At 34.3% G+C, this 24,999-nt stretch overlaps 2 protein-coding genes across 3 annotated transcripts in view; both read left to right on the top strand.

Annotated features, from left to right (window-relative positions):
• LOC134284729 (uncharacterized) overlaps positions 1-8,390 on the top strand; it is a 45,813-nt gene extending 37,423 nt beyond the window's left edge. Inside the window, exon 6 of one of the 2 annotated variants that reach the window (XM_062843913.1) lies at positions 294-8,390. In XM_062843913.1, coding sequence (XP_062699897.1) covers positions 294-365 — 72 coding nt within the window. In that variant the 3' untranslated portion in view covers positions 366-8,390. Of the gene's footprint in view, positions 1-256 lie in introns of both variants that reach the window. The other variant, XM_062843914.1, reaches the window with a different exon arrangement.
• A 141-nt stretch (positions 8,391-8,531) lies between these two features.
• The window catches only part of LOC109426947 (uncharacterized), a 40,759-nt gene continuing 24,291 nt past the window's right edge, over positions 8,532-24,999 (top strand). The window contains exon 1 of the mRNA XM_062843912.1: positions 8,532-10,319. Within this exon, the coding sequence (XP_062699896.1) occupies positions 10,238-10,319 (82 nt within the window). The 5' untranslated portion in view covers positions 8,532-10,237. The remainder of the gene's footprint in view (positions 10,320-24,999) is intronic.

The following is a 24,999-nucleotide window of genomic DNA, read 5'->3' as shown; positions in this document are numbered from 1 at the left end:
GAGACGTGTAGCGACAAAAAGTGCATGAGCACAGTAGCAGAAGAGCGCATGAGCGCATTGCCCCCCCTGAAGCAGTCGCATATCAGTGGTACCAGGGGGATCGAGGCAGCAAGGTGTAGCAGAGTTTTTCCAATCGGTTTTCTCTGCTGGGGAGGTTGGGAGGAAAAAAAAAAAAAAAAAACACACACACACACATGTACACACACTTTTTTTTCAATAAATGTATTCAATTATTTATTTTTTATTTATTTTCAAGCACGAACTTTTCATCACATAAGTTCCCAAACTTTCAGGTGACCCACATTATTAGTTTATTGCTTATTGCTTGCAACAGTTACCGACAAAACGTCAAAAGGATAACATAACGAAAACCAGTGATCTATGCAAAAAGTGAGTTCTTTTATTCTCCTAAGGGAAACCTATTCTTTGACTTTTCAAAGTGTTGTCCTTTTGATGTTTATTCTTTATTTCGGTTTGTTTCTGTTCACTTTTCGAACAAGAATAATTTTTCTCTTTAGTTAACACTTACAACAATTTCCATCAAATACATCGTGAAAATTTTTGTCTTGTGAAAGAATTAAATAGATTTTTTTTAATCGTCTGTTGATGTTCGTTACCTTTAATCAATACTAAATTTTGTTAGGAAATTCTATTCAGCGCAATTTATTTCAGTGAAAATATCATTTTATTACACAAATCTAACTAAAAATTACTAAAAACTTTTCTTTTGAAATTTCAAACACTGTTTTCATCAAAACCATAGAATGAATATATTGCAAGGAAATTTCAGGAAACGTCATGATTATTCACTATACATAGATCTAAAAATAATTTAAATGTCTGTGATATATAATGCATATAATTGGAGCATGGGTTTTCACAGAAGTTTACATGATTTGTCATGTAAATCTCGTAAAATATCGTGTAAGCTTCTACCATACGTCATGTAATTCAGCATGACTCAGAGTTACATATAGTCATTGGATATAACATAAATTTACATGATATATCATGAAAACCGTCACAGCTGGGAGCTACATGGCTAAAATGAAGTTTACATGACGTGAAATCCTCATTATTTTTATTTGTGTAAAATCCACTCAATTTCTAGTTTTTTTATTTCCTTTTTCAGCACCTTCAAAATAATCTTAGGGTTATCCTACTTTGGTTGGCTTTTCGATCCGATTAAATTAAAAGAGGGCCAATCCGTCGGTAGTTTCCACAATCAATAAACCCAGGTTGAAAAAAACCTGCCATAGGTTATATTGTAACAATTTAACTGGCGGGTATTGTTCAAAAGCCACTCACAGAGAAGTTTTATTCTATGCAATTATCTTAATGCTAGAGTATTTAAGTTTCTCAAAACTTTTTCATTTCATGGGTCTTGCCGAAGTCTTGGAAGAATCTTGAACTAGTCTGATGACCCTTCTTGCAGTTAGGGTACTTAATAGAAAGCTTAACTGAACGATAAAAGTTCGATAAACTTATCGACTACATAATGTAAAAATTCATTATCAAATTTGTCAACCACCATGGAGTAACTTGCAACAGTTGAAATCGACAAAACAAAACTTCTTTTCGCGATATCTCGGATAAAAATAATCGATATGGATCATTTATCAATTACGTAACGCGCTCATTTTTAAAATTCAACTCAATTTTATATATTTTTTGCACGTGACTTTCAAACATTTGAAATATTTTGAAATTTTACATCTTGTTGAAAGATCAGTTCAGTTTATGGACGTTCTAAAACAATCACCAACATTAATTTTGAACCTAGATGGAGTAAACTAGCTGAATGCTTAAATTAACGGTTTTGATATTTACAAAGTTGAATGAGTGTTCGTTCATGCTATCATGCTATTTTAGCTGAACAGCACTTCAAACTGGAAATTAACCAAATATTACTTTCCCTCCCTTTCCAAAAATATATATTAACCTTAACGTTGCCGGAGCGCATAGAAATGTATGGAGATAACGTGTCATGGTTTACAAAAGTGCAGATAACTTTTGATAGGAAAAAGATACATCTCTAATTTTTTGATATGTTGTGTAAAAATGTCCCAGCTTTCGATTGACGCAAAAAATTTGAAAATCGGTGGTTGCCAACATGGTGAAAAAATTGTTTTGGTAAATAAATTCAAGATGGCGGCCGAAATCAATATGGCCGATCAAACTTTTTATAACTGCAAAAAGTGCCTCTATCTTTTCTCTTCTCAACAACATTTTGTTTTGAAGTTTTTTTCTGGTGAAACTTTCGAGTTATAACGGTTTAAATGAGCCAACAATTGATCAAAATCGAGGGGTCCCGCCATAATAGTTGTGGCTCTAACTAACAGGGGGACCATCAATTTGATTAACAAAATGCATATTCCTTTATTTTTTTGGGGAGGACTTTCAGAAAATCGCCACTTTAAACATTCTTGAAGACATGGTGTAAATAGTGGGACGGTCTCAGCGAGAGTTACCCAAATGCAATTTATATTATTTCCAGGATAATTGCTAATGTTTGTTATTCTGAAGACCTTCTTCTTCTTCTTTCTGGCTCTACGTCCCCACTGGGACTTGACCTGCCTCGCTTCAACTTAGTGTTCTTTGAGCATTTCCACAGTTATTAATTGAAGGGCTTCCTTTGCCTGCCATTGCATAATTTTGTATATTGTGAGGCAAGTATAATGATACACTATGCAAAGTGAGTCGAGAAAATTTTCCCGACAGGAACGGGAATCGAACCCGCCGTCTCCGGATTGGCGATCCTTAGCCTTAACCACTAGGCTAACTGGAGACCCCTCTGAAGACCTACGCGTTTGAAATAATGATGTGCTTGAACAAATTTGCTGATTAATTGATTTCTGTAGAATACATCGAGAATTCCCTATATATATATTTTGGTGGTTCAAAAAATCGTTTTTGCTCCACACCGCTTATTTGATTCGTAACCAGATGCTGAGCCTTCTCTCAAAATTTGAGCTGATTTGGTTGAAAGTTGAGAGTGCACAAGCTCTTCAAAGTTTGTATGAAAATTAATATGGGAAAACGACGTTTTTCAATCAATTGACCGTAGTATTTCGCCATGTGCCCTAGAGTGTTGGTTGACCCTTGGTACTTCTAGTCTACTCTTTCAGCTACAACTTTGCCGAAGACCACTTTCAAATCGAACGCCTCATTAATTAGTTTATATCGGCCAACTGGTTAAAAATAATTGTTTTTTTTTTATTTTCATATTGTTTATTTTTTTCTTAAATAATAACTATTAGTTTCAATGAGTCGGCATGCAATTGTTGCTTATATTTATTAGAAGTGTAAGAAGGGTACTGTTCACCATCGGTGGATTAATTCGGGTTTTTATGATCAAATTTGGTTTCTCAAGGAGCTCTGCATGAAAATGCAATTGCATCAAATACATAAAAGCTACTATCTCTTTGTAATATTTGAGCTTAATAAACAGTAGCAAAAATATCACGGAATGTATGTAGGAAAAGCCTTTTTTTTATGATCAAATTTGGTTTCTCAAGGAGCTCTGCATGAAAATGCAATTGCATCAAATACATAAAAGCTACTATCTCTTTGTAATATTTGAGCTTAATAAACAGTAGCAAAAATATCACGGAATGTATGTAGAAAAAGCCTTTTTTTATGATCAAATTTGGTTTCTCAAGGAGCTCTGCATGAAAATGCAATTGCATCAAATACATAAAAGCTACTATCTCTTTGTAATATTTGAGCTTAATAAACAGTAGCAAAAATATCATGGAATGTATGTAGGAAAAGCCTTTTTTTTATGACCAAATCTGGTTTCCCAAGTTAGCTCTACATGAAAATGCAACTGCATCAAATACATAAAAGCTAATATCTCTTTGTAATAGTTGAGCTTAATAAACAGTAGCAAAAATATCATGGAATGTATGTAAGAAAAGCCTTTTTTTTATGATCAAATTTGGTTTCTCAAGGAGCTCTGCATGAAAATGCAATTGTATCAAATACATAGAAGCTACTATCTCTTTGTAATATTTGAGCTTAATAAACAGTAGCAAAAATATCACGGAATGTATGTAGGAAAAGCCTTTTTACCCTTCTTACACCCATAAGAAGGGTATAAATACCGCTTGGAAAACCGACTTTCGATCCGAGGCCCGCAGGGCCGAGTCACATATACCAATCAACTCAGCTCGACGAATTGAGCAAATGTCTGTATGTGCGTGTGTGTGTATGTGTGTGTGTATGTGTGTGTGTATGTGTGTGTGTATGTATGTTACAAAAAAATGTCACTCACGGTTCTCAGCCGTCTGTTGACCGATTTGAGTTCTCTTGGAAGCAAATGAAAGCTACTACATCCTAGTAGAACGCTATTGAATTTTATTTTGATTGGACGTTCGGTTACCGAGATATCTTTCAAAGAGTGCTAGGGAGTAGTACAACTTAATTATTTTAGATATTTTTGACAAAGTGTATCACCATAAATTTCTCAGCCGTCTATCAACCGATTTGGGTTCTTAAGGCCCCAAACGAAAGCTACTACATCCTAGTAGAACGCTATTGAATTTTTTTTTGATTGGACGTTCGGTTACCGCGATATCTTTCAAAGAGGGCTAGGGAGTAGTACAACTTAATTATTTTAGATATTTTTGACAAAGTGTATCACCATAAATTTCTCAGCCGTCTATCAACCGAATCGGGTTCTTAAGGCTCGAAACGAAAGCTACTGCACCCTAGAAGAACGCTTTTGAGTTTCATTCCGATTGGACATTTTGTAACCGAGATATCTTTCGGGGAGTACTTTGGAGTAATACAACTTAACTTTTTCAGAGGTCTTTGACAAAATGCTTCATAATAAATGAATCAGCCGTGTGTCAATCGATTTGAGTTTCTCAGCATCAAATGAAAGCTACAGCATCTAAGTAGTATGCTATTAAATTTTATGCCGTTTGGACATTTTGTTTCCGAGATATCTTTCCACGAGTACTAAGGAGTAATGAAATTTACGCTTTTGAGAGATTTTTGATAAAATGTATCATAATACATTTCTCAGCCGTTTGTCAACAGATTTTTTATGATCATATTTGGTTTCTCAAGTTAGTTCTACATGAAAATGCAAGTGCATCAAATACATAAAAGCTAATATCTCTTTGTAATAGTTGAGCTTAATAAACAGTAGCAAAAATATCACGGAATGTATGTAGGAAAAGCCTTTTTTTATGATCAAATTTGGTTTCTCAAGGAGCTCTGCATGAAAATGCAATTGCATCAAATACATAAAAGCTACTATCTCTTTGTAATATTTGAGCTTAATAAACAGTAGCAAAAATATCACGGAATGTATGTAGGAAAAGCCTTTTTTTTTATGATCAAATTTGGTTTCTCAAGGAGCTCTGCATGAAAATGCAATTGCATCAAATACATAAAAGCTACTATCTCTTTGTAATATTTGAGCTTAATAAACAGTAGCAAAAATATCACGGAATGTATGTAGGAAAAGCCTTTTTTTTATGATCAAATTTGGTTTCTCAAGGAGCTCTGCATGAAAATGCAATTGCATCAAATACATAAAAGCTACTATCTCTTTGTAATATTTGAGCTTAATAAACAGTAGCAAAAATATCATGGAATGTATGTAAGAAAAGCCTTTTTTATTTATGATCAAATTTGGTTTCTTAAGTTAGCTCTACATGAAAATGCAAGTGCATCAAATACATAAAAGCTAATATCTCTTTGTAATAGTTGAGCTTAATAAACAGTAGCAAAAATATCACGGAATGTATGTAGGAAAAGCCTTTTTTTATGATCAAATTTGGTTTCTCAAGGAGCTCTGCATGAAAATGCAATTGCATCAAATACATAAAAGCTACTATCTCTTTGTAATATTTGAGCTTAATAAACAGTAGCAAAAATATCACGGAATGTATGTAGGAAAAGCCTTTTTTATGACCAAATCTGGTTTCTCAAGTTAGTTCTACATGAAAATGCAAGTGCATCAAATACATAAAAGCTAGTATCTCTTTGTAATATTTGAGCTTAATAAACAGTAGCAAAAATATCACGGAATGTATGTAGGAAAAGCCTTTTTTATGACCAAATCTGGTTTCCCAAGTTAGTTCTACATGAAAATGCAAGTGCATCAAATACATAAAAGCTACTATCTCTTTGTAATATTTGAGCTTAATAAACAGTAGCAAAAATATCACGGAATGTATGTAGAAAAAGCCTTTTTTTATGATCAAATTTGGTTTCTCAAGGAGCTCTGCATGAAAATGCAATTGCATCAAATACATAAAAGCTACTATCTCTTTGTAATATTTGAGCTTAATAAACAGTAGCAAAAATATCACGGAATGTATGTAGGAAAAGCCTTTTTTTTATGATCAAATTTGGTTTCTCAAGGAGCTCTGCATGAAAATGCAATTGCATCAAATACATAAAAGCTACTATCTCTTTGTAATATTTGAGCTTAATAAACAGTAGCAAAAATATCACGGAATGTATGTAGAAAAAGCCTTTTTTTATGATCAAATTTGGTTTCTCAAGGAGCTCTGCATGAAAATGCAATTGCATCAAATACATAAAAGCTACTATCTCTTTGTAATATTTGAGCTTAATAAACAGTAGCAAAAATATCATGGAATGTATGTAGGAAAAGCCTTTTTTTTATGACCAAATCTGGTTTCCCAAGTTAGCTCTACATGAAAATGCAACTGCATCAAATACATAAAAGCTAATATCTCTTTGTAATAGTTGAGCTTAATAAACAGTAGCAAAAATATCATGGAATGTATGTAAGAAAAGCCTTTTTTTTATGATCAAATTTGGTTTCTCAAGGAGCTCTGCATGAAAATGCAATTGTATCAAATACATAGAAGCTACTATCTCTTTGTAATATTTGAGCTTAATAAACAGTAGCAAAAATATCACGGAATGTATGTAGGAAAAGCCTTTTTTATGACCAAATCTGGTTTCCCAAGTTAGCTCTACATGAAAATGCAACTGCATCAAATACATAAAAGCTATTATCTCTTTGTAATGTTTTAGCTTAATAAACAGTAGCAAAAATACCATGGAAGGTATGTAGGAAAAACCTTCAATGCAAAAGGCTACTATCTCTTTGTAATATTTGAGCTTAATAACGCAATTGGCAATAATCAGGTACAAAATATCATGGAATGTATGTAAGAAAAGCTCGTTAAATTTATTAATAAATAGTAATTATGTATGAAAATAAAGCTTTTTTCAATTTCTTAATAATATTTGATTTATTCTGTTCGCTTTCTTATGAAAATGCAAATGATTTAAATGAAACAAAGCTACCATCCTTTTGTTTTGAAAATGCATTGCAATTGGTGGTTCATTATTCCAGACTGTAGTAATATACATAGGTTCTTTGATTGTGGAAAAAGTCTTTTTTTATTATCTTCTTTTAAAGGCATTTGATTTTTTCTTTGGTTTAATGCAAATGATTAAATTATTGAAAAGCTAAAATCTTTACTTGATCAAATAATCGAAAAATCCATCCCGTATTCTAAAAATTAATTGTTTATTTTTTTTCTCAATCTATTTTATTTCTCACGTGATCAAACTCAAATGCAAATTATTTAAATACGTTGAAGCTTAAATTTAATCTGTTTATGGAAAGATAGAGTACTCCATTGCAATTAGTCGTTATGCTGGTTAATTCTGGTGAAAACAGAACGGGCTTTAGCCATAAAAAATGTTTAGGCAGATTTATATTTTAGATCAAAAAGTCAGGTAAAAACTATCAATACCAATTAGTTTTGCATTAAATCTTACTGTTACGAACTGTATGTTTTTATTTATCAAATATTCGTTGTGAGTCATCATGTCTTTGATTCTGCGGTGCTGCTCTGGATCCAATGCTAGTCGTCCTCCTCGGCGCAAACAATTGATGGCTTGAAGGTTCACATCGATGTTATCAATTGCGCTCACAAAGTCAAAAATCACCTGTTCTCGTGCAATACTTGTTTCGCTTCCCGCATATCCAGAAATCCAGAACCTTAAATAAATAAATGGAACATTATAGTCATTTTTTACATGTGATATTATCAATACAATGATTCCCTCATCTTGACGGGCTTGGGACCGGCAACACTACTATCATACTGAGCTGCATTGCATTGCATTAGTTGCATCAAGCATGTTTGTTGCAAACAGTATTCATTACTATGCATTGATCGATATACTTTCAAATCTTATCACAACACGCTTAAAAAGCTACGTGATTAAAACCAATACATTTAATATTACAAGTTTTAGTCAACTATCCAGTAATTTTGCATTTGATTGTTTTTAATTGTGTACAAATTTTAAATGACATTTGAATGATTAATGCAAAAACAAGAATTAGAATAGAAGCTAGTATTTGTAAAATATTTTTCAAATACTTTTTTTTGTGAGAGGAAATAATACTTAAAACTCACATCTAAAACTTTAGTTTTATTTTATTCTGGACTTGTAGGAGTATTGAATACTGTTTACAGTGTTTTTCGATTCTATGCACTTAAGTAATACCTTGAATGAAAAAAAGTTCATTCTTTTATGCCAAAAATAGGATTTTTACTATTTAAGTGCATAAAATCGCATAAAACACAGAGTGTTGGCAGATTTAAACCATTGTATTATGTCTCATTCTACTATCATGCATATAAAGTTATACTTAACGTTTTCGTTTTAATGAGAAGTTATAATAACAATGATTTTTGCTTACATTCGTCACTCGTTTAGGATCTATCTGTTATAACTGAATATTGTAACATGAATGTTGGCAACCTCTTCATGCTGAGGTTTTTTTTTGTTTTTTGATCATATTGTCATGCATTCAATGGTACCGGACATACTTTAAGGTTGCTCAAGGTTGATTGTTTGGAAAATCAACTAAAAAATCAAAATAAAATAAGGGTTGGTTTTCTTTATATTGTTTTAATTCAATAAACTAGGTCAGAAGTAGTTAGTAGTCTAAATATTGATTTATAGTTGATTACATCCGTTTGTCTTATGCTTCATATCTTAGTTGTCTTTACATGCAAATTTGACAATTTCTTGGAAAGCTTCAACCGTACCAGAGCCTCATAGTTTATTTCACCTATTTTAAACCTTCCGCGTCCACCAAGGATGTGCTAAATTTAGCACTGCATTTATGTTTAAAATGATCAATTTACTCATGCCCAACTCCGTTACATTCATCATTGAACAGAATTACTATTTTCAACATAACAATGATACTATATCTTCAGTTAATAGAACAAAAAGCAAAAACAATGACTGAACCACGCTTTTTCTGTTCTCTTTAGGAGAAATTATATTACGGGAAAACTTAATTATAGCAGTCAGAAATTATGTATATGGATGCATAATAGAAGGAAAAAGGGATGTGTACGAAAACATAGGCACCCGTTCTACGCATAAATATTAAGGTTCTATACGTAGCACAACAGATTATTCTTTATCAATTAATGAAAATTGAGAAAGACTGTGGCTTTTTTAATGCATAGTACACGCTCAATACAAAGTTGAGAAAACAAAAATGTATGAACGAGTCTATACTAAATGGGGGGTGGGGTGGAAGAGTATAGAGTATGGTGGAAATTTTAGTTGCATTGAATGACAGGGAATATGCTAAAATGTAAAACACATTTCAGTGATTGTTATTGTTTATAAATTTATTAACAGAAATATAGTGAATCGTTACGAAGTTCTCATGATCCAAGTGACATTGTAGCTATTCGGGTTTGACCAGACAATGTATACGGTTACAAACGTTGTTTGTTATTCTCCCATTAGAGTGCTTATGTTATATACTTCAATTTCGGGGAACTCGTAAACTGAATTAGGATCTTCTGGAAGTAAAACATTATAGTGTGCATCATTTCTTCCTGGATTTGATAAATGTAAGACTATTGGAAAAGTAGTACTATCAAAGCTTGGAGGTTGAATTTTAAAGAATTGTTTTCTTTTATTTTGATGTTGCACAATGATAAAACACCTTTCTAATGTCATACTGAGAGCAAATAATGTATCCATATTACCATATTCTCCTGGTGTGCAGCATATCTTTAATAGATCAGAAACTGTCTCTGATTCTAGCCAATGTCTATTTTCTAGGGTTTGAAAAAGTTGTACTTTTTCTGTCACTGTTAAAAATGCTATAGCTCTTAAATCCATTGAAAAAGTTTCATTTCCTGTTAGAGCATAAGAAACGGCATTGAATTGACAGTTACCAAATCCGGTTATGACGATCTCTTTAAACCCTTTCAAATACTGGCCCGAAGACGTACACCGAGCATCTCGATTACTATTAAACCAAATAGATGGTAAGTTTTTCAGATAATTGGTAATGTAATTTATACTAGGTTTAAACATCGTGATTTTTTCATTCATAAATAATGTTGTTAGCTCTTCATGACGGTTGAACTCATGGAAAGAATTTCGTAGATTTGTTATGATTTCACTACTGGTGCAATCATAGGTATTTGATTGCTCATCTACGGTGTTCAACCATTTGGCATCGTTTGCTTCAAAATCAGATATATTTTCCTTTGGATGAATTTCACTGCATATAACTGAATAGCTATCAACATTACTGTCATTTTCACATATGCTATTTCCACCAGAAGACAGTTCCACATAGTCGTCAATAATAGAATTTGTATGTATGCTTTTAATGCTAACAGGTTTTTTGGAAAGACCTACTAAGATATTTGGTAGTTCATTGTCCATGCTTTCTGCTTGATTATGAATGGACGCTGTATCACAATCTGTTATAACGACTGGTGCAATATTGTGTTTATTCAATATGAAGAAAATTGGTTTATGGTCCGAAAAATAACTTTCATATAGTCCAGTTTGAATATCCACAATATTTGAAAAAATGACATCTAATCTTGAGCCAAGTTTGGTCGTCGCCGCACAGGACTGCAAACAATCATTGAGATGCATGCTATGCATCAATGAACAAAACCGTTGTACTTGACAGCATTGGGAATCATTCAAATTAAAATTTAAATCTCCGAGTACTACAGTAGGACGTGTTGCTTCACTGCTGAATTCCGAAAAGGCTCTTCTGAAATCCTCAAATTTAGTTTTAGGGGATTTGTATCCGGTGAGAATGTACGTGTTATTAACCAAAAAGCTTACCAAATCAATGTGGCTCTGATAGTTACCAATGCGATCAGCTATAAAAACTTGACAAGAATGCTCAACGTCAACTTTTAAGCCATTTTTGGAGAAGCAAATAACACCTTTGGCAATGTTTTTAGTGACGTAGTTGGGGTACGCTTTTTTGTCCGAGCGGTAAAATATTTCAAAGCCGGGAATCAAGATATTTTCATTAGGATATGTACATGTTTCTGATAAAATTAACACATCACAACGTGTATACCATTTATCAGCAAGAACATGTGCGATGTTGGAGCGTAAAGAACGTATATTCAGATAGCAGACTGAAATTCCCAGTTTGCTCTCCAGGTTATTGAATGCAAGAGATAGCTTTCGTTCAGTTCGTAACCGTGTCATTTCATTCAAGCTTGAGGTGATTGTGTTGTTGCTCCTCATATTTCCTGGAAACTTGCCCAATATATAAAGTCCAGAGAGCTTACTTACACGACTTAGGGCAACGTAAACCAGCTGACGAGTAAGGCTTCCTTTTTTTCGAAAATCAACACATACGGCTTCGTAAGTCTGGCCTTGGCTTTTATGTATTGTGAGTGCTTCGCATGGTACAAGTGGAAATTGATCTCTTAACACTTGGTGATCCTTATGAAATAGGTTGGTCAGATTATATATTTTCCTGGGTATAGGAGTCCAACTCCCATTTATATTATTATTGTTCATGAATTCCTTGTATTGTAATCTCATTTTTCTACCTACGATCGGTGAGTCAAATTTAAGAAAAACTATTTTAAGTTTTTCCGTTCCTGGGTCACAGTGAATAAACATTAGTTTGCCTGTAGCACCGTTCACAAGCCCATCAGAAACATCAAGGTTTGCGGTTACCATGTACTTGATACCTTTCTTCAATAAGAGCGTGAAAGGATATCCTCCGCAATCTTTTGTGGGTTTTTCTTTCCAAGTATTCAATTTCTTGTCTTTTTGTGCATTTGTAAGTTTGCCAGTTATTGTATCAATAGCTATGCATTTAACTTCCTTTTCAGAAGATGCTGCAATTTTAAGTTTGTTATATGCTTCTACGTCTACATTTCTGTAATAAAGCCGCATGACATGACTAGGTACCTGGCTTTCCTCGATTTCCCGTGTTTTAAATATACTAATATCTTTTTCAGACATCTGACCATGAGCAAAATTATTAAGTGCGTGAACGAACATCAGATCATCCTTTTGACGCATTACCTCTGTAAGTTCATACAACTCAAAATGGCTCCACAGTGGCGATAAATCACCCTGAATCATGCTATGTTTTGGAGGCATGAACACTGAGCAGTCTTTCACAGGCGATAACTGCATGAAATCTCCAACGGTGATCATTGAAATTCCTCCAAATACATCGTTGACTCCTGTTATCTGCCGCAATCTTGTGTCTATTCTGCTGAACATAGTACTACCAACCATTGATATTTCATCAATGATAATTAATTCAACATGTAGTAATTGCTGTCTTAAATTATTAGCAACATCCATGGGTAAATCGGGCATACTTGCAGTTTCCATCAACGGTAAGGCAAATGCTGAGTGCAATGTATTACCTCCAATAAGAAAGGCAGCTTTTCCTGAAAATGCACATAGTAGAACCTTCAGGGAATCACTTTGTTGATCTCTTGTTGCTATAATAGAATAACTCAAATGATGGGTGATGAGTTGATATAATGTTGATATAACCATACTTTTCCCTACTCCTGCTGATCCAGATATGAAGACTCTGATCGGCAATTGCTTGGAAGTGAAGCATTTATATACATGCATAACAATTTCTTTTTGTCGATCGTTCAGTTTCTGAAGAGTTTCGAATACACTGAGAAGTTCAACTGTTGGAGGTGCTGCATAGATGAAAGGAGTATTGTTTTTAGGTCGATCCATTCCTCCTTGTACTAGTATGTCAATTTCCTGGTCCTTCGGGATTCGGTCGCCATCACACTCTTCTGCTTCGTCGTCATCCCGTTGATTTCTATTCTGCACAGCAGCATCAATTGCTGCATCGAGTGCATTATCTGATAGAGCAAATAGTTTGGTAAAATTTGCGTTGATGATACTCAAATTTGTGATGTAGCTTTCATGCCAATTTATTGATTCAATCTCTTCATCTTCATCGCACCAGGGAAGAAATAAAAGTAGCTGCTCTCTGTAAAAGTTATCTGGATCTCTTTCAAGATTGTACCGTACATACCGTACAATGCGTGCTTTTTTACGATGACTTATCGAGCCATTATTTCGGGGCTCTTCATCGTCGTTAATGTCATCGTCGGAGTCAAGGTTTTTATCCTTGCGTCTTTTATTTTCAGCTTTAAAGTAATATGCTGCATATTCTGCCAAGCAAATATTGTCCAGTCCAATGCGTTGAGAATAATATGTTATAACATTTTTGCCTGCAATTTCTGTAGAATCTGGATCCAATTTCATCAACTCTGCATTAGATTTTAAAAAAACCACTCTGTCTTCTTTTTTGCTAGTATTGATGAAAATGACTGCTCTACTAGTTTCTGATAATGATGTTCCTAGACAATGGTACACAGCTTCTGATGCAGACATTACGTTTGAATTCAAGAATTTATTTGCAATGCCACGAAATTGCTCCTGTAAACTACGATTTCCTTTGGCTAATTCTTCTTGACAAATTTTCAAACCTCTAGATAAACCAGCTTCTGCTTTAGCTATATATTCAACCAAATAAGTTGCCACTGCGTATTCATCCACAATAAATTGAAGATCGGTATTTGCTTCTACCAAATTCAGTATATTGCGATTATATGTATTAATATCTACATCACAGCTTCGACGTTTATAGAATAATGCTAGTTTTGGCGTAGAACAACGTATTGCAGTTATATAGGTGTCTCTTGTCATGTTTAACTCTTCAAGAATCGCGTCGAAATCCTTGTATACACGTTCTTTACTTTTGAAAAACGTTTGCATTAGATCCTTGATTTTCTGTAAATTATTCTTTACTTCAGATGTTTTTTCGTCATTGGACAATGGTTTCAGAATCATTGTTTCCGGCATTACAAACTTGGGAAAATGGAATCTGCATGATTGTTTATTTTTCCTACCTTTACTGCATGTATCGGAATGTTTGTGTCGCGCATATTTGCAATATGGATTACGATCATCGAATTCACATGTGATGAATTTGTCCACAAAGTCGATTACTCTTTCGAAGGAGTTTTCATCATTAGCATCTAGGGTTGGTGCATTCTCCAGAAACAGAAGCAAGTGATCATGGGGAGATCCACGTTGCTGGAATTCACGCCGCCGATAGAAATCTGTCACTTGATACGGAGCAAAAGGTCCTGAGGGATCGTTGATGACTTTCATGAGCTGCTTCAGCCGGTAGTCGTAGTATCGTGCAGTGAAAACAGGATCTTCCTTCACTAATTTATACTTTTCGTTAGATGGTAAGTTCATTGCTGCAACCAAAGATATATTTTCGTTTGTTTTTTTCCTTACTAGTCCTTGTATCAATTCAGGCCAATTTGTTTCGACGGCTGAAACGGTCAAAAACAAAACAGGTTTACCAAGCTGTTTGATCATTGCAAAAACTTTTTTCTTTTGAGCTGCCCAATAGCTTGGAGAGTTGGCAATATTGCTCAAAAATTTTAAACCTTCGTTGTGTTGCAATAAGTCGGATATAAATTGAGGGTTCAAAGCCTGAGCCGCTGTGACTGATGCCGAATTAACCTTTTTCTTCATGGTTATTTGTACCGAGTTCAAAACATCTCGTTCTAATTTCATTTTTGCCAGGTACAATAGACGAGGGGTCGTTGTTTCAGCTTTGAAGTACCTGATTTCCCATTTGGTGGTATCCGTTAGAGTTATGTTTTTGTTTCCAATTTTTCTCGGTAAACCTCCAAATATTTTTGGGAAGCTAAGATATTCTATATCTTGATTACTATGAACAGACACTGGAAACTGATTCTGACCTGGCGCTAATACAAGTTTAGTATTATTAGCTGTTTGTTCGTTAAAGTCAAACAGTAGACATTCATCTTCGCCATCATTCAAATAGTCAAAATCGTCATCGTCGTTTTCTTTGGCTTCTTCTTGCTCTTGACTCTCAGCCGGAGAAAAGTCATTGTTATTGCTATGTAGACGATGTAGAAAACTTTCATCGATTTCAATTCCATGACTTTTGTACAGTTCTGTGCTCATCAAGTAGTTTAATGCTTCAATGAGATAATTGGGACGGACAAATCCTTGTAAGTAACATGTCTTGTATTCCATTCTCCGTTTCCAATCTACTGGAATCGCCATCATGTTCAGGTTATTGAAATTTCTTGGAATAGATGTTACCATTTCGTTCACATCTACAGGCACATGAACTACACTGCCTTTTATGCCTTCCTGAGGATTTGACGCGCGGTTCGATAACGTCCTGATAACCATGAAAGGAACATATGGCGAAACCATTCGCTCTTCTAAATCATTAAGACGACTTACACAAGCTGGTACCGGTGGAAGTTTTAATCCCCAACTACTTGCCAGTTTTGGAATTTCTCCCCTACCTATGTATTTGTTACAGGTATGACATAAGTAGTTTTGGAAATTGTTGTCGTAATGATTGAGAACTCTCAAATCTAATGTTATTTCGTCGATTTCCTTTTTTTTAGCAACTTGCTTTTTATTTTTGTTTTCCAAAATTTTCGCACGTGTGATCGCAACTACTCCGTTTTGAAAAAATGCACCTTCACAACTTGAGCAAACAAATGTTGGAAATTGCTGTCTTTGATCTATGAACGACAAAAACAATCCCGATTGTGGATTTAATTGGTTTCGAAGATCATTACGAAATATATCTCTAAAGTGCAAAATTTCATTGGCCCGTGCATTGCGCCTTGCCAATCTATCGTTGCGTGCTTCATTCGTTCTGTACAGCTCGTTTTCTCTCAAATGTTTTGTTCTTATTCGGTTGGTCAGAATTTCATTTTGAGAGTACTGAACGGTGGATCTAAGCTCTGCCATACGCTGTGCATTTGATTTATTTTCCTGTTCCTGGTAACTACTATCCTTTCGTTTTTCTTTCATACGGTGAGCATTGACTATAGTCTCCCGACTATGATAGTCACTTCGGGTCCTAGTTTCTCTCATACGCTCAGCATCGGCTAAAGTTTCCCGTACTCGATAGTCATCATGCGTCCTAATTGCTCTTATACGCTCAACATTGACTATAGCCTCCCGACTATGATAGTCATCACGAGTCCTCGTTTCTCTCATACGGTGAGCATTGACTATAGTCTCCCGACTATGATAGTCACTTCGGGTCCTGGTTTCTCTCATACGCTCAGCATTGGCTAAAGTTTCCCGTACTTGATAGTCATCACGCGTCCTAATTGCTCTTATACGCTCAACATTGACTATAGCCTCCCGACTATGATAGTCATCACGAGTCCTCGTTTCTCTCATACGGTGAGCATTGACTATAGTCTCCCGACTATGATAGTCACTTCGGGTCCTGGTTTCTCTCATACGCTCAGCATTGGCTAAAGTTTCCCGTACTTGATAGTCATCACGCGTCCTATTTGCTCTTATACGCTCAACATTGACTTTAGCCTCCCGACTATGATAGTCATCACGAGTCCTCGTTTCTCTCATACGGTGAGCATTGACTATAGTCTCCCGACTATGATAGTCATCGCGTGTCCTCGTATTCCTCATGCGTTTAGTATTGGAAGTAGCTTCGTTAATTCGGTAGCAGCTATCGCGAAGTCTGATTTCCTTTATCCTGTGTGCATTTTTAGTTTTTTCATTTTGGCTATATTGATCGTCCGTTCGTAAACGCTGAATGCGTAATCTATTTTTTGTTTTTTCTTTCGCCAGATATTTCTCTTTTTCACGAGTTTTTCGCATCCGGTTAACAGGTTCCTTCGCACTAGTGTTATCCTTAAGATCAACACTTTCGCTGCTATCCATCTTTTGACGTTTTGCATCTTCGGAACCTGTTTGCTCCAATTTACGTTTCCGATCGTAGAGATGCTTTGTTTTTGTCTTTTGTAATACCGATTTTTTGTTCGTTTTCGGCATTTTGATTTCCTCGATCTGAAATACAATTTCAGAAGCAAAACAAGATAACTGAAACACTCAGTAAAAATAAAACACACTCCACGAATGAGTGACATGATTTAAAACTTTTTGATTTCTTAATGCCCCTTAATCGCCGCCTTGAAGCAGGGTATAAATTCAGCATTTTTATTTTATTTTTTTTTGAGTAATTAACGTTTTTATTTGCTTTAGATATTGCGTTTTGCAAGAAAAAAAATAGTTTCACTGTTTTACCCATATGTCAAAGTGAATCACATGTCATGGATAGTATTCTTATTTGAATTACTTAAAACATATCTAACCGGTATCGACCGCATACGATCAGTGCAAGACTTCGTGCAACTAATGTCACAACCAATTGAATATTTCCAGATAATGGGATCGTGCTGCGTGCACTGAAATACTACCGTGGATACTACCGATTTCATAGTAAAATCAATAATCGTATGATTCTCAACCGACAACAATTTCCAGTTAATTCCACTGTCAATTAAACCAGCAGTGCAGTTAACATTATCAAGATTAATCATAGTTTAACAGCTGTATTTTTTAATCATACTGTGTTGTAAGATGCCTGTTTAGGAAAAATTGACAAGGTTTTTTGTTGAGGCGACTACGCTTGTAGTCAAATTTACTGCAATGCATTGTAACTTCAACCATATTTCAGCAAACTTCACAGATTTGGTTGTCGGTTGAGAATCATAGGTACGGTTATTAATTTTACTATGGAATCGGTAGTTGCCACAACAAAATTTGTTTCAGTGTGGCCTTTGGGCACGATCGATGTCGTCTGCTTTCTTGCTTCTGATAGGCTGCGCGTAACTGCCTGGCGCGTAAATTACGCGGTGAAAGAAAAACTTTACAAAATACCCACAATAAAAGGGCTATAATACCGTGAGGTCGCCATTCACCGCACATTTGACAGCATGAGCCTCTGTACGAATTTGCCCTGTCCTGCTCACTCCCACAGAAAATTTGAAAACAGCGCTTTTACTGTGTCAGCTGTTTTCAAATTTTCTGTGGGAGTGAGCAGGACAGGGCAAATTCGTACAGAGGCTCATTTTCGTGAAGTTTATGACATTTAAAATTGAAGTTGATGTATATGGCATATTAATTAACGTCAACAACTCCATAATTATGTTGTTGTTATCAGAAAAACATAAAACGATCGTAAAATATGCTCACAATAAGAAAAATTGAAATTAAAAAGCGTTATCTCTTGGCTCCTATCACCGCTCATGCATCCATTCACCACTCACTGCATTATGTTTGCATGTTGCACACAATTTTTTGATTTATAAAAAAAATAACCATTATTTACCAAAGTACTTGGTGATACATGATGTTAAATTTATCCTATTTTGCCAAAATGATATCTTTTATGGGTTTTACTGTTTGATATTTTTCCCGTTGTTTGCCTTGAACAATTCCAGCGGGCATCCCAGCTACCCTACTGCACAGTGCAGTGTGAGAAATATTGTTTTAAGAATGTTATTTGAGGTGCACCCCACTTGATGAAATGAAAGAGTTTTTTAGTGTGGCAACATGTTACATTCACTTTTGTTATGATACTTCACGAACTTTTGAAAGTTTTGGTATTATTGATCCAAAATGAGCGATGAATGGATCATTAGCGGTGAATGGCGACCTCACGGTATCACAAAATTAACATCAATCATCGAAAAAATATGTTTCCCACCATTGTTATTTTTTATTTAAATCATACAATAATCATTTCAAATTTGTTTTAAATTATCGTACAGGGATCTTCCTGGAGTAGATCGAATTCTCTTACCATGTTAAATTGGTGACAATAGTGGATACATTTAACCAATGGTGGTCCCCCAGACTTGTTCCCATTTATAAATTTGTTCAAAATATATAAATATCGCTTTCTACCACTTGGAACTAATGTCTAGGAACACACAATGGTCCAATTTTTAGAAAAGCTGGCAGAAACTCAATTTTTGAACATGTATTTAATGGGATACAATATATTGAGCATCCATAATAACAGGAGCACTGACTGGCGCTAAAAAAAATTAGAAATATTGATTTTGTATCTTGTTAATCTTTCGGTATTTAACCTTAGGGCGCTTTTTGTATAAATAAAATCAATTTGTTTTGCACGAGCTGCTAGAGTTTAATCATTTTTTCTCAGTGTTTCGTTATTATATGTGTTACGTAATTTATGCACGATACCACAAAACTTTTCCAACATAAATCGCTAAACATAGTTTTTCGCATAATATATCTATAATTTATGCTTCATTACATATATGCAGCAACTTTATTAAGCCATTTGTACAAAAAATCCGAATAGGTCCCACTTGCCCCGTGATACGGTGTAAATGAAGATCTGCTTCACTTTTCATCATATGCATAATATACAGAATTTAAAAATTTTGAAACAGTTTCAATGCCCGTTAATAAGAAGAAATATACCAACAATGTCTTTCAGAACCATTGGAATTATAAGACTATTTATGTTTAGAATTTTTTGGCTTGACAAAACCAAACTAGCATTTTTTTTAGGTCCCACTTGCCCCGGGGTACCTTACAGCATTGAATAGCTGCTGATGGAAAAAGTACTGAATTTTTGATAAAGAACTCAAACAAGTTCAACCACTACAAAAGTATGTTAATATAAGTAATTTAATTGCTTTCAAAAGTTTATTTGTAAGTTCTTGTGTATATCAGACATCTGCAATGGAGCAAGAGATCAAAATAACACTTTTGGCTTCAAAATTGTCATTGCATGTCATTGGTGCGAGAAATTCCTACGCTTCAACTTCAAAGTGTCTTATAAATCGCTCCCCGCTACTCTCCGCGGGGATATTCCGTTCAAATGTACGTTTATGTATGCAGAATCGGTTAAGAAAAAAAAAATGCAACTGCCAAGAGCAGCCAAAACAATAGCGCCATTATAATTTATGTATAGTGAAATTGTATGAAAAACATCAATTTTGTTCGGATTTTGTTCGCAGAAATCGACAAATATTGAAAATGTCAATAAAATGAAATTAAGCGCTAAATCATGTTCCAATACATTCATTTAGGCTAAAACTAGCAGACAACTATGATTTGGCAATTTGTGCCAGGTATTTTCAAATCTGGACCACTGTGGAACATGAGAAATCGTTTCCCGGTGGAAGTGGTAGAAACAAGCTTGGGCAGGAAATTTAAGAAAAATTCAAAGAGGTCCACTATAGGTTAAGGGACCACTATTGGCTGAAATAACCCAATCAATTCTGTCTCAGTAAAAATGTTAACACGATCGTTTGAAACCATTCAAAAATGGATTGTTTTCGATTCATTTGGAACAAGTGCACATCCATGGATCAGCTATAGAGTAATCATCAATTACTCACTTTTGAGAAACAATCTAATTTTTCATAAATGGAGTGTCACCCTCCAATACCCAATCTGAATATCATTTTTCGTTATCTAAAATCTAAAATCGGTTAAGGCATGTCTTGGAAGGTGATTTCTTTTAATGGTTTATTTAGTGAATTTTGGTATTTAGCAACTCTACACTTTTATATTTTTCTCAGAAGCCTATTTGGAATACCAATTTTTTTTGTAATGCAAACATTTTGAGATTTGAAGATTATTGTTAAAATATTTTCTTTTATTTTCCATGTAACATAAAGGAAAATATTTTTTGAGTAAATTCAACTCTTCTTAACTCTTTTACTATAATAGAATGATGTAGGAAAAATGTTTAATGTGTTAATTGTTGCGACTCAATTCAAAAGAAACAATAATTCCTAAAAAGTGATCAAAACATCAATTTTTCAATGATTTGAAAAAAAAAATTATACAAAAACCATGTTGAGAAATACAGAACAGTGCTAAATTTCGGTACATTAAATATAAGTTCTTTAAAAAATAGTATTTTACGAGAACGGTTATAGCTTGGCGAAAGTTTAACCAATCGAGCTCAAATTTGTACTAATGGTACATATTTATTAGGTTGTCAAACAATCAAAATTTGACAAATGATGCACTTTATGAAAAGTTAAAGTATGTTGAACTTTTTCGTGAGAGAAAAAAAAGTTGCCTATTCCAAACATTTTTGCAACTCCCTGTTGTTCGTTGTTTGTCAAGACATATTTATTTGAACCAAATCACCTTGTGGCAAAAGTCTATGGAAATGGCTGTGTAGAGACATAGTATAATCCTCAGCTAGTTTTTAGCAACTTTTGAAATTCGCATAAGTATGTTGTCATGAGACTTTATGTTTTGACCGAGTTTGACGGACTGAAAGGTCGTTGAAATGCATGTATAGTTTTGGATATTTCTTGAAGAGAGCTAAAATCACATAGAACAGACATCTAAGCGCATGTAGTACTTTTATCTTTTGGCGAAAACCCTGATATGTCTACTTAACCTTCCTATTACATTACGTTGGGAATAGCTCGCTGACGTAGCGTACGGTTTGGGTCAAAAATTTAAAAGGAGGGTTAAGGAATGAGTTAATGAACTCAAAAAAAAAATTGTTCTATTTTTTTACAGTTGGGCAAGTCAGGGCCTATGGGTTGCTTAAATTTCAATGGAAGATGAGTTGCAACACAAAACACTGTTTGCAATTTAATTGAAAACAATGCGGTTTCTAGGCAGACGTTCTTTAGTATGTACTTGTGTAATGCTTGGGAGATCAGGGTAATAATACTGTCGAACTGAGTTTTATGTTAGGTAACACTAGTTCAGGCATTTTGAGCTCGGTAAGCTGATGATCATTTTTAGTGTAGAATCATACCCTGAGTTCAAAAACGCGAAGGAAAAAAAAATCAGTAGAGCGGAAATTTTTTCGACTTTCCATACAAGGTTCATGATTTGAAATCAATTTTTGTTCTATTTTTAAGCAAAGTCGCTCATTTCACACATCTTATTCTCCGTTATTAATGCTCCGATTGTGCTGAATTTTTTACTGTAACTTGCCTACATATGATATGTCCAATAAACGTTGAGAAAGAATTTTTTTTTCTTATTGAAAATAATACATTTATTCATATATTTTTGGAAATTTTGCTAAAATTAAAGGAGATCGCCCCCATAACTCGCCAATATCTTGAATTTCATCAATCCGACGCAAAACCTGCATTCAAATGATCGAATGGTATTATAGTCATGATTTTGGAAAATGATTTAAAATACGTTGAACAAAACGCAAGATACTTGAAATTGAGTAAATTCCATATTTTATAAAGTTGTAAAACTCGATATTGATCTAAAACTCAAAAACTGTTACTGCCCTATTAAATCAGTTTGACTGCTAAATTGTCCTAAATTAGCAACCGAACTTCCACTCCAAATCTGGCAGCTGTTTTGTAGCACTTCAAATACACGATTTGTGTTGGTCTTCAAGCATTGCAAACGCTACTTTGTTACCACATACAGCATTTTCCATGTTTCTGATGTGCCACAGCCATTTTCAACATGGTTTTCGTAGATGCCGATCTACCATAATATGTATTTCCTTTTTGCTCTTGCTGGTTTCTCATCATTGATTTAGATTATTAGCACACGTTGCAACATAACGTCGGAGATGAAACTCAAAGCTTAAATAGTGCAATAGTTGCAAACAAAGTTCATTTAGAAAACAAAAGAGTTTCAGAACCTATTCCAAAACTGTTGATTTGTTTTTCGACTAACGTAAAATTTATTATGTTTGCAATTAAGCTGAATATTTGTTTTATCTTACTAAATATTGTATTTCATTTGATATATGTAAGGTTGAAGAATCTAATTTGTAAAAAATGTTATCATTCGAGAAAAATTCTTTACATAATCAGCAGTTGAATAATGTGAACTAGTTTATTGACTGGGATTGGCTTGAAAATGCCACTTGCTGTTTTTTTAGGTTAACTCCTTTGGCATTAGGGTCATTTTTTACCCAATCCGTACACTACGTCAGCGAGCTGCTGCCAACGTGATGCAAAAGGAAGGTTAACATTGGTTTCTGCTCTAGAAAGATTAGGACAATATGCATTATATAAGAAGTGGTAAAGGTCAATTGTAAATCAGCCTAAATTTAAAAGTACGTAAAATATTTGATGAAAATATGAACCTAATACCTATTACCTGTTTTTGTCAGACTGGTAGCTGTTTTGAAATAATGAGGTTTGATTGATTGTTTTGTCACCGGTTCTTAGACCAATTCAACCGCTCTTTGCGATGGACCATGGGTCAAGTTACCAAAATAAACTGTATGAACTGTAATTTTACATAATTCAAAAAATAGATACATACATATGGAATAAAATATGTTGCATTTTAGAACATTAAAAGTCTGTAATGTATCAACTTTTTACTATCCGATCATTCTGATTTATTTTTCGTTTGAGCATGAAAAAAAATCCAACAAAACAAACAAAAGGGTTGAGGTCAAAGGCTACAATCAACCCTCCCTATACTTGAAGCCAGTCTAAGACAAGCGTCACTACATGTAGCCAAAAATCAGTTAATTATCACACATTTCTAATAAATTTTATATGCTGTAGAAACTTACCTTTCTATTTCCAATATTTCTCTCACTCCCACTCTTAAATTCACTTTTTCTCACTTGTTTTAACAAAAAAAATATTTCTTCAAATATTTTTGCGCCCGCACTTGATATCTTTTAACCCACAAGGGCAAATTTTTATAGCAATCACTCATGGACCTCAACAAGGGACTCAAAGTTCTATTGTACAATGCACGCACACTAACGTCAATAAATCAATCAATGTGTGCTTTGCGCATACTCAGCCAGAAAAATTTCTTCGTATTCTGTGCTGTGGTACCGAGTAGTGGGATGGAGCTCAATCTCAATTCCACTATCGGTTCGCAATTCATCTAAGTGCCGTGGTAACTCGGACTTAGAAAAATTGAATCGAGTTCAATCTTCACACATTAGCGAAACAAACAAAGTCCCGTGGTAACGGGTAACTTGTGTTTTTTATCGATTATGGGGAAAACCGGCAAAGATCGGCTGCATGGATATAAACGTAACTTTAAAATTAGTAATTCACTTTCTGCTTTCTTGTTCCGCTCTGTGCATCAGACCTTCATTTTTCATTAATTTCATGTATAATTCTTAAAGATTGCATTCTTAAAGCAAGCCTTCAAGCTTTGCAGTGTTAAAAGAGGCTCATAGATTTGAAATATTACTGTATATCAGTTCAGCTAGCACTTTGTGTACTCTTAGTTATTAAGTGAACAATTTCTATTAGATGTTTTTGCGTTCCATTTATCATGTCACAATAACAATAGTGAATAGAATTCTCAAATTTAGAGCCTTGAATCAGAACAACTGCCGTCTACCCCCGTTGATTTGAACGATACCTTATGCAAACCAACGGGGCTCTTTTTAAATTTGAACTTCTAATAACACTATAGGCATTGAAAAACACATTGCTGGTAATCTTGTTTGCTGTTTTGTTTTTATTCTTCGTTCCGTTTCATGGGCAGAATGACGTTTGAGCCACTTTTTAGTTTTGACGATGTACATATTAGTGGGGGTCAAATTCAAAAGGGTTCAGAATAATGGAATAATTAGAAAATCATATGTTAGTTTTGTTTTAAAATTGTTGAAAATTTCTCATTCCAAGAAAATAAAATGTTTCTTAATAATAATTTTTAAATGTTCATATATATGTAGATGGAGGCTTAGCGACAAAACGTCGAAAAATAAAACGTTGAATGCCAAAAAAAGGACAACACGTTGAAAACGAGTAATTTAAGCAAATGATTCCTTATTCTCGTTAATGACGCTCGTTCTTTCACGTTTCGACGTTTTGTCTT

The sequence above is a fragment of the Aedes albopictus genome, unplaced genomic scaffold (genome assembly GCF_035046485.1).
Source record: "Aedes albopictus strain Foshan unplaced genomic scaffold, AalbF5 HiC_scaffold_64, whole genome shotgun sequence".
Taxonomy (NCBI): domain Eukaryota; kingdom Metazoa; phylum Arthropoda; class Insecta; order Diptera; family Culicidae; genus Aedes; species Aedes albopictus.
Note: the sequence above shows the minus strand (reverse complement) of the source record. Positions and strands in the feature narration are given on the sequence as shown.